Source organism: Cornus florida, unplaced genomic scaffold (genome assembly GCF_030987335.1).
Source record: "Cornus florida cultivar Cherokee Brave unplaced genomic scaffold, ASM3098733v1 CherokeeBrave_3.0.0_Hap2_Chr06, whole genome shotgun sequence".
NCBI lineage: Eukaryota > Viridiplantae > Streptophyta > Magnoliopsida > Cornales > Cornaceae > Cornus > Cornus florida.
Genome location: NW_026775576.1, coordinates 21,669,336 through 21,680,919, shown reverse-complemented (window position 1 = coordinate 21,680,919; position 11,584 = coordinate 21,669,336). Strand labels below are relative to the sequence as shown.

The 11,584-nt window shown below is 31.9% G+C and overlaps 1 protein-coding gene across 2 annotated transcripts; it reads right to left on the bottom strand.

Annotated features, from left to right (window-relative positions):
- Positions 1-1,090: 1,090 nt before the first annotated feature.
- Positions 1,091-2,969, bottom strand: LOC132311173 (peroxisomal and mitochondrial division factor 2). Of its 2 annotated transcripts, none has more exons than XM_059808941.1 (2): positions 2,853-2,969; positions 1,091-2,529 (listed from the first exon to the last, which is right to left on the bottom strand). In XM_059808941.1, the coding sequence occupies exon 2, from the start codon at positions 2,520-2,522 to the stop codon at positions 1,458-1,460; it is 1,065 nt and encodes a 354-aa protein (XP_059664924.1). In that variant the 5' UTR covers positions 2,523-2,529; positions 2,853-2,969; the 3' UTR covers positions 1,091-1,457. The 2 variants fall into 2 exon arrangements, with proteins under 2 accessions (XP_059664924.1, XP_059664923.1); XM_059808940.1 differs by lacking the exon at positions 2,853-2,969 and adding an exon at positions 2,709-2,846.
- Between the last annotated feature and the right edge of the window lie 8,615 nt (positions 2,970-11,584).

Here is an 11,584-nt window from a genome sequence, read left to right as displayed (position 1 = left end):
GAGCACTACAATGAGTAATCTGCATAATTATGTTGCATCTGCATACGCTTGCATTTTTCATAGACTCAAGGCAGGAGATTAGAGAACTACTGCAAAACTACATTCAGGGCATTCCCAATAGCATGACAGTTTGCAATTTTCAAGATTGGAGGAACTACTCAAATTCAAGGAAAAAGCAGGGAAGAATCAACTTTTTTCTGAAAAACGAATATAAAAAAAAAAGTAACAACATAATTTCCCCACGAAGCTGCCAGTAAGTAGAGCATGTGTATGATCGTTTAACAAATGAATATGAGTACAGAGCAATGTGATAATAGAACTATATTCTAATCCTAATGTAATGTCAAAATTCAGAAATTATGATAAGAAATCTGTAAAATGCAGATGCATGATGCAAATAATACCCTGGACCATGCAGAAAGGGGTATCAAACTTATCTGCCCCTAGACTTGGAGTAAACAACAATTAGAGTTACCATATGTGTTCCTAAAACAGAAAGACACCTAACAACACTCATCAAACCAATTTTTAGTTCAAACTCAAAATACAATATTAAATTGAAATTCAGCACAGCATTTAAACATCCTCTAGATATGAGGCTTAAGACTTAAAAAATAGTAATATAATGAGGCCAATGGGGATTTAGGTGGGAGCCAGATCTTCCCTTAGTGACAACACTCATACGCGATTCAAAACTATACCATGGGGCACAAGTGTCGTACGATATATATGCCGACTAGAATTCAACCCCTCTCGGGAAGGAATCAACCTCCTAAAGAGACATATTAGGAGTATTATCCAAAATTAATCATCAATATAAACAGAGAACAGCAAATAATGAAACAAATGGTAATAAATTGCTAGAATCGATGGTCTCAATCAGCATCTACACCTTTCAGATCGTAATTAAATGAACGCATATAGTAATAAAGAATTATCATCGATGGTCTCAATCAGCATCTACGACTTTCAGATCGCAATGAAATGAAGGCAGATAGTAATATAGAAATATCAGGCATATAACCAATAAGAGCCTCCTGAAAAGTGTCAAATTCATGCAATCACAATAACCAACCACAATATACTAATGGAGCACTGCAATGAGTAATGTGAAATACCAAACAATATTATGTTTTCTGTTGCATGATTCAACCTTAATTTGTTGGCCTAAAATAGTACATAAACTCGAGCATATCCTTACATCCAAGTAACAACAATGATCGTGTTTGATACATAGCAAACCAACTGAAAGGTTAGGAGAAAATGTTGTGAATATTACTTTTTCGCAAAACAGAATAACTTTCTTTAACTTCTAATATTGAACTAAAATACTCGATAACAAAGCGAAGCAAAAGCACAGCACCTAACAAAATCAAACCATTTTAGCACTTGAAATGAAAACCAAAATTCTGCAAGTTTCTTCATGCATGTTCTATCATTTCCTAAATACCACCCAATCACCTTTGCCTTCCGTAGCGAAGGTAGCACACAACGGCCACTGCAGCAATTGCTCCAGTTGATGCTGCCAGCATTGGCCACTGCTGCTTCAACAAACCCATTGATCCCTTTTGCCCTTCTTCAATAACAACCTCATCCATAACCACCGCCTTGCCATTAACACCTTCTGCCGATTTCGCCTTCAGCCCGCTTATCATCATCTGCTCCGCTGCCTCCAATTCCTTTTCTAATTTCTCAATCTTGGATTCCATCTCCTTTGTCTTCCTATCTGATTTCTTCAAAAGTGCTTCCAATTCGTTCTTCATAATCTGCAGCTCTTCCTTCTCCTTCTTCAACCTCTCAATCTCCAAACCACTCTTCAAACCCTTGGAATCCAACTCTTCAACCCACTTCTTCAGTTGACGAATTTCACTCTCTCTTTCATCAATCATCCCCCTTGCCTCTTCCTCAATCTTAATTCTCTCAACATTCTGAGTACTCTCTCTGGCCTCCAACGTCTCGATTTTCTTCTCCAGATCACGAATTTGACTTTCATTCTCTGCCTCCTTTCCTACCCTTTCCAACAACAAATTCCTCTCCTTCTCAAGCACCTCCACCTTCAACCCATTCTCCGAATCGCTCCTCCTCAGCTCCTCCACTGCTCTCTTCAATTCCGATACCTCCAATTTCGCTTCCTCTCCTTCTGTCATCGAAGAAATCAGATCGTGTTGAAGCCTTGAGACCTCAGTCTCAAGCTCGGCTGCCCTAGCAGCAATGGATTCCAAAGCTCTCCTGTCGGCTACAGACTGATCTATCTCTCTCTTCATCTCTTCCTTTTCGCTCTCCAACCCTTTGATCTCTTCACTCAATTTCACAACCCTCTCCCTCATAGCTTTGTTTTCCTCACCCAATTGAACTTTCTCTTGTTCTAAACCCGCAATCCTTTGGGTCGAATCTGAGTTCTTCGCGTCGTTCTCACCAAAATCCTCGAAAACGTCGTCGCGGTCTTCCTTTCCACTGATAACCACCGTCCGATCAACGGCGGCGTCCGTTGCTACGCCGTTGACGATCGCCTTATCCGCCATTCTAAACCTACAAACAATCAGAGAAACAAAAATCAAAACCGAAATCAGAACTCACAAATTATATGTATTCGTCCTGTTTGTTCGCCGAGAAACTGTGAGAAAAAATATATATATTTGAGATAACAGTCGTGAGTGTTGGTGTACAACTTTCGGACGGATATAAGATATGGAGTTCTGATTCTTTACTTTTTCTGCGTTTTCTTGAGAACCAATCGGAGTGCGAAGACTTAAAAAAAAGGATGAGATGATCTTTCTGAGTAAAGTTATGTGGATCGATCGAATGTTAAACCAATGGTGATGAGGGAAAGAACTGGACAAAAGAAGCACTACCTTTCTTTTTTGGAGTGTGAGTTGATTCGATTAGGGTTTCGATTTTTCGTCTGCTTCTTTTTTCTTTTTCTTATTCCTTTGTGTTTGATATTAGTGAAAATATGAACTCTGAAAAAGAGAGTTAGAAAAAGAATAGAACTGAAAAAAAAAAATTTAAATTATTAAAAAATTAAACAACTGCAATTAATTTTTTGTATTTTTAATAATAGCATAGAATATAAATAAAATAATTACAGTAAGAAACAAAAAATTCATTTTAATATTAGTGAAAAAGCAATACTTCGTCGAGGAAATTTTTTTTTGAGCAAAAAAAATTAGGGCAATGGAGCAAATTATGCTCAACAATTAAAAGTTTTATATGTAAAAATCTTTTATAAGAATTAATTTATCCATATATCTATAATCTAACTACGCAAATTCATTAAAAAAAAATACAGTTTTCAATAAACACTTGTTAAGTGAGCCAAAACTTTTATTTTTATTTTTTGAATTATATGTGCATACTCTATATTAATTGATATTTGTATGTGAATTGTAAGTATTCTTATACATGGATTCCTTAATTATGATTTTATGCATTGTAAATAAAATACATAAATAAAATACTCAAACTTTAAATAATGTACTTAAACGTATTTAAAATGCATTATAAATAAAAATAAGTAAATAATATACTAAATTTTTTGTATTTTAATAGACTTAAATTATTATTATAATGGAAAAAAAAAAAAAAAAGAGTAAATTTATCTATTTCCATATCTCCTTTGAGTTTTTATCCTAAATTTTATCCAATTTGAGTTCCATCCTATAATTTATTTAGTTTTAAAAAAAAAAATACTATTTTTAAAATCTATATCTATATTAAGTACAAGAAGTTTGAGTTTCCAACTTATATTTTATCCGGTTTGAGTTTCTATCTTATATTTTATCTCATTTGAGTTCCATCTTATATTTTATCCAGTTTGAGTTTCGATGTTAATTCGGAAATTCCTTTTCGGTTCCCCTATCATTACTTTATTAAAAATACAAGAAGTTCTTAGAGTTTCTATCCAATTTGAGTTTTCATCTTATATTTTATCCAATTTGAGTTTCAATCATATATTTTATTCCAATTTGAGTTTCAATCATATATTTTATTTAATAAAAAAAACATATTTCTATATTCATTTTTAAAATAAGAATTAATAGAGTTTTTATTTAATTTCTTTCCTTTGGAATTTATATTCAATTTTGTGTCATATGATCTCTCTTTAGAAAGTAGAAGCCTGATACCGCTATGCCATTAGCCTCTTGGTATCTAATTAGTTTTTTATAACTCCTTTCTATATCTTTTCAATTTTTCATAACAACATTATCTTCTTTTTCATTTTCATAATACCTTTCATGGTACTCAAATAGAAATTTTGATTCGTACAAAATTTTGAACGAAAACTGTAATATTTTTCAAATTTCAATACTTTGCAATTTTTTTTTAAAATTCTTCTTTTTGTTTTTGTTTCTGGAGCCATTAATTTTGATTATTATATCAATAAACAAATATCTATGTAATTATATATGGGAGATGCAATCTTAACTATTCATGTGTTTGAATTGTTTTTCAATTTTATATAAATTATTCTATTTTTGTACATCAATTTATGGTACATGGGTATGATGAGTGTTGCCGCGTGCTCCAATTTTTGAGGGGTGTATATCATTCTGTTGTCCATCTGGCAATCGATTGAAGATATTTTTTTGAGATCCGCCAATTGATAAAAATTAATTATTAGATTCATTCACTTGCTAACACATGTATATTCTTCAACCTACTTTCTTCATTGATTTTTAATAATATTCATAAACAAATATTTGACTATCAAGAAAAATTGTAAGAAGTGAATAATATATATTGATCAATAATTGTATTGTTTTTATTTTATTAACTATATATATAAGCAATAAATATTTGTAAAATTCTACTATATAAAATAAAAACAACTTAGACATATATAATTTATTAAACTCAAATAGATTAAGTACCAATAAGAAAATTTAAATAATAATTTTTCTGTTAATTACATATCTAATGACCATAGAATGAATATTAAAGAATTTTTTATTAAATATAATTTAAAGTGGTTAACAAAATTCTAATTAGACATATTCTGTAAACGACAAAAAACAAAAGAGTTAGCGCATTGAAAGAGAAAAGAAGACTGATACATGTTTGTAGATTTGATGTTCATTGATTTTTAGCATATTTTCTTGAAATAGATTATTATAATTGTTCATTATTAAAAATAAAATAATTATAAATCAAGTACATTATTATAATAGAACTTTAATGCTACTTTTGTTAATTTTGTTTTTGGTCCTTTGATGTCCATGTCACCATCACACACAATAAAGATAATTCTAAACCATGAAAGAAAAGTACTCTGTAACCAAAGTGAAGATAAGAGTGGAGAGAGGACATCTTTGCCTTAAACCTCTTTTAGGCTGAAAAAAAACCCACTGGAGAGCCATTCAACAATATAGAATAATCTTTACCTAAAAAATATATATATGTATATATATATATTTTTTTAGGTATAGAAATATATATATATATATAGAATAATGCACTGAGCAAACACACTCTTGAACCCAGTGAATCCAGCTTTCACCAAAACCATAATTCTTCAATAGAGAAGTTAAAAATTGCCATGAAACTGAATCATAAGATTTTTTTCAAATCCACTTTCAGAGCCATTGAGGAGTGGTTTTTGCAGTTGAAATTTCTGATTAAATCATGTGCAACAATCATGGCATCCTGCAGTCTTTTACCTTTAACAAAAGCATCTTGCCATACTCCAATTAGATGATTCAGAACCAGAGCAAGTCATGACTCCATAATTTTAGCAATAATCCGTGTAAATGTCGTATGGCGTTTCTTTAATTAAAGAAAACAAAACAAAACAAAAAATAATACACATGTAATAAAACAAAGAATCTGCGAAACAGACAAGTTATCTCCATCTTTTATCGCTTCTTCACTGTCCCCGCGATTTCGTTAAGTTAGTTTTTAATTATAAAGTAGGTAATTATTTAATAAAACAATTTAGCAAATAATAAAATAACTTATCAATTAAAATTAAATAAGATATTGTTTAATTGAAAGTAAACAAGATGTTTTAAATAATAAAATAAATTATCAATTAAAATTAAATAGGTAATTATTTAATTGAAATTCAATCTAAATATTTCAAATCATTTATAAATAAAATAATATACCAAAAAATAAAATAAGTTACCAATTAAAATAAATCCTATAAGTTACCAATATAATAAAGTAAATTACCAATTAAAATTAAATAGGTAATTGTTTAATTAAAATTCAATCAAAATGTTTCAAATAATTTATAGATAAAATAATAAAATAATTTACAAAATAATAAAATAAGTTACCAATTAAAATAAATCCTAAAAGTTACCAAATAAAATAAAACTATTTAATAAAATAATTTACCAAATAATAAAATAAATTACAAATTAAAATTGAATAGGAAATTGTTTAATTAAAATTCAATCAAGATGTTTCAAATCATTAAATAAATTACCAATTAAAATAAAATAGGTAATTGTTTAATTAAAATTCGATCAAGATGTTTCAAATAATTTATAGATAAAAAAATAAAATAATTTATCAAATAATAAAATAAGTTACCAATTAAAATAAATGCTATTATGCTCAGAATTCTTCAAGGTTAAAACAATTTTATTTTTTCTATTTTATTCTATTTCTAACTATTTCCTAATAAAGATCTAAATCTTTTCATTATAATATTATAATTTTATAATAAAATTATTATTATATTTTATTGTAATGTCATGGTGAGATACATTAGTTACATTTACCAAAAGTGAAACAAATGGTTCAAAATTCTTTGTTTTTAATTTATTTGAAATTGATGATATCCAGAACGCAGATTAAATTTAGAGAAGTATGTAGCTCCCTTCAACTGATCAAAAAGATCATCAATTCTGGGTAACGGATACTTGTTACGAACAGTAACCTTGTTCAACTCCCTGTAATATATACACAAGCGGAGTGAACCATCATTCTTCTTCACAAACAGAACTGGTGCTCCCTAGGGTGAAGTACTCCTACGAATAAAACCTTGGCTGAGTAATTGCTGAATCTGATCCTTCAGCTCTCTCATCTCCACAGGTGCCATCCTGTATGGTGCCCTAGCAATAGGCATAGTGCCCGGAGTCAAGTCAATCACTAAATCTATCTCGCGACTATGTGGCAACCCTGGAATCTCTTAAAACACATCTGGAAAGTCCTATACAATTGGTATGATATCCAATGACACAGTAACCTCCTCCTCCATTTCTTCCTCCATATGGAACAAATAAGTGCTAGCAACCCCGTTAGAACGTGGCATAGCGACGACGTACATATCCTGACTAGATATGGTGAAAACAACAAACTTATCATAACAATTAACTTGGGCATGGTAGTGTGATAACCAATCCATCCCAAGTATCACATCATAAGTGTGTATGTCCAGGACCAATAGATTAGCTAGAAATCTGAGTCTACCAATATCTAGTGTCACAAGCCCATCACTCTCATGTAAAATGGCTGTTTTGCCTAAAGGTGTAGAAATACCCTGAGGTCTACTGTATACCCGCGTCGTCATCCCAGATAAAATAACAAAAGATTTAGAAACAAATGAGTGTGTAGCTCCCGTATCAAATAAAACATGCCCCAATGAACCATAAATAGGAAACATACCCTCAACAGCCTGGGGTGCCTGAACAGCCTGTGGCATAGGGTTGTACACCCTACCATAATGCAATTACTACGGTGCCTGTCCCTGTGGCTGCGGCGGTGCTGGTAAAGCCGGGGAAGGTCTGTCCCTGAATGTGCGGAATCTGTGGAACGGGTAAAGGTAATGGTGCCCTCTATCCCTGCTGCACCTGTTGTCCCTGTCCAGCTCTGGGACACTGCCTGGAAGTGTGTCCAAGCACTCCACAAGTATAGCAAGTACTCTTAAAAGTACCAAATGGCCTCCTCTGTTGCTTAGCCTGTGGCTGATCCCGTCCTGCCTGTGGTCCCCCATTCTGCTACCTCTGAATAGATGCCCCATCTTTGTGAGCATCTGAACCACCCTTATGCTTCTTCCAAGATTGTTGTCCCTGGAATCTGCCCTTATTATTATGTCGGTGTCCGTTGCCATTCCCTTTCTCAGCTGACTGATTAATAGAGTCTATGTCACCCCGCTTCTCACCCCTAGCCTGTCTGAAGTCCACAGTCAACTAATACTGCTGTAGAGCGGCATCTACCACCTGAACATAAGTAGTGTAGGCTGGACTACCTATAATAGATCACTTAATAGACCACATAAGTCCCTTAACGAAACTATTACGTTTCTTTTCCTCTGTATCCACCTCATCTGGAGTAAAAAGAGATAAGCGCGTGAACTGCTGCTCATATTCTGTCACTGTCATGTTCCCTTACTGTAGATTAAGGAACTCTGCCTTCATAGCTGTCCGGACTGCATATAGAAAGTACTTCTCATCGAAGCGAGCACTGAACTGATCATAAATCAATAAAGTCCTCTCATCCGCAGAAGTAACTGACTCCCACCACTGGAGTGCATCCCCGACAAGCTTGAAAGTAGCAAGCATTTGTTTCTGAACCTCTGTGCACTTAACCATTCGAAGATGTCGCTCGATGTCCTTTTTCCACTGGTGAGCTACTTTCGCATCGGTGGAGCCTGAAAATTCAGGTGGGCTCCCCTTTGTGAAAGAAATCCTAGCCTTTTTCCAAGGATTAGTTTGAACCACTGGTGCTGGTATAGGTGCCTGCTGAACTTGTGGCAGATTGCGAAGTACAGCTGCTATACCTGTTTCTATAACCCGAGCAATGAGGTCATTGATATGAGGAGGAAACTCTAGATCCCTGCCATAATAGTAGCCCTGATCTTGAGACTCCTGATTTTGTTGTACTTCCTCCTGCTCAACGTGCAACTGACTAACCTCCTCATGTTCCTCCTCCTGCTTCCTACATGTCACTCCCCTTCGTTGCCTGTTTCTCTGATTGTCCCGTCTTCTTCTAGCATTAACCATTCTGTTAACATAGAAAGACAGACATCACTACGATTTAAGCGGACCATAAATTAATACAATGAATCCTAAACTTAGGCTCTGAATAAAAGAATACGCTACGCGGAAGTCTTAAAACGATAGATCTCCAGAGACACTTGAACCTGGAGTGCTTTGGTACCAACTGTGATACCCCTCGATTCTAGAGCCACGGGTGATCAAGTCCGAGTACAGATCCGAGGGATACCAATAATTAAGTATATAAACCAGCATTTGAATACAATAATAATAATAATAATAATAATAATAATAATAATAATAATAATAATAATAAATAAATAAATAAATAAATAAGAAGCTGAAGGGAACTAAATAATAAATCTTTATTTAAAAATCCTCGAATAAATGATAATTAAAAATCCCATACTAAAATCCTCCAATCATCTGATACCAGTAATTAATTAAATTACAACTCGGGAATCCATATTATGGACCCCTAATAATATCCTAACTGAAATAACTGAACTGAAATAAAACTAACAATTAAACCAAGAAGAAGAGTCCTACGTAGAGTCGGAAGAGTGAATGACTGTCTCTGCTTGGCACGAACAATCTCTAAGACTGGAACTGAAAAACACCTGAAAAATAATGGTGGGTCAGACCCACATACAAGTTCTAATCTACTACATCTCAAACAGAGACCCAATACACGTACACATCCTAATTAATTCAATAATAACTAAATAGTCCATAAATAGATATATATACACACTAAAGGAACCTCACTAGACTATAGAGTTGTCTCAACCTGAATAGTAGATAACATGCAAAACGCACATATAGTGGGCATGAGTACCTAGACCTACACAACTACACTATATCTAGCTACACATCCCTGGCAATATACGCAACTTAACCACCTATCCTGAGCCTCAAGCTCATATCATGGCGTATAATTATATATGTAAAATCCGTCCTATCCAACCATTAAAATAAACTATTCAATTATTATTTTAATAATATGTCATCCAACTGTTCCGTTGACCTGACACGAATAAGTAGGATTTAACACTATGGTTAATCCGTTCCCTTATTAAAAAAAAAAAAAAAGGTAAGACTTAACTCTTAAGTTAATCCATCCCTAATATGTCCCCATCCCATAATGGTGCATTAATCCATATCATAACCAAATAAAAGTTTCCAATCCAAGGATATTGTAAATAATATTTACATCCAATAATCCAAATAAACATGATATAAATCATATACACATCCTTTGCATTACTTGAGCAAAAATATCAATATTAAATAGCATGCATTTAATTTACATGACAAGAAATTAACATGCATCTCAACTAAATTGTACATCTCCATGTTCTGATTAAATTAATTTAAATATAAACAATTAATTAAAATAATTTAATCCAACAATATTTAATTAATTTATCCTTTTAAAATTAATTAAATTCTATACTTAGCATGTAAACTTAAATCATGCCTTCTAATTCTTGATGAATCTATTTACATTAATTAAATATTTAATATAGATCCATCAATCCAAAAATAACAAAATAATAATACTAATTAAATATTTCAGCATTAAACAGATTTACATACAAATTTATTTAATGCAAAACCAATTATGTACCAAACTGATTCATTTCTAAAACAATTGTCCTTTCCTTTTCCTATGGTGTGCACAATTGATTCTAATTACAATTGCATTACAAATTGATTCATTCCAAATCAGTATGTTTCTATTCTTCGTTCAGCGTGCATTCATAAAGGAAACAAATTCAAAATTTGACTTCATATACATATAGTGTACAAACTGATTCATGCAAATATTCGCCTCGTTCGACGTGCATTCATAAAGGAAACAAATTTCAAAATTTGATTTCATAAATCATAGTATACAAACTGATTCGTGCAACCCATCACTAGGCTAGTTCTGCGCGCCCCCTTTTGCTTTGAAGACAACAAATCAACATTTATCCAAATTGATTCATGCTACCATTAATTCATGTTTAAAAATAAAAATAGATAAATTAAAATAAAAATTAAGGCCATCAACAGTGCTAAGTTCAGCGAAAGAGAAGAATTAAATCCCATTATTTAAACATAAATTTAAATTTTCAAATTAATCAAAGAAATTTGATCCAATTAATTTATTTAAAGAACTTACAATTAATCTAGCATGCATAGATTATGAATCAAAGGAGAAGAGAAGAATTAAAACTTATCTTTAGGGATTTGATAAAAAACCCTAACAACCTTCTTCCTTTTTATCTCACTTCGTCTTCTTTTTTTCTCTTTCTAAAATATATTAATGATTATTTTCTAACCCTTTTTACTAACCTATAACTATATATTTATAGGCAAATAAAATAACCCTAATCCTTTTTCCAATCCAAGTCAAACTAATAATAAAAATAAAATAAAATTTAAATACTAAAAAGGTAACTAAAATATATTTTGCGTACAATCTATGTGTAATCCTTTTTATATATAACATATAAATATACACATCAGATTATTGCTAAAGAACTTTCCTTATATATATATATATATATATATATATATATATATATATATATATATATATATATTTATTTATTTATTTATTTATTATATATACATATCCAACCGTCCATGGG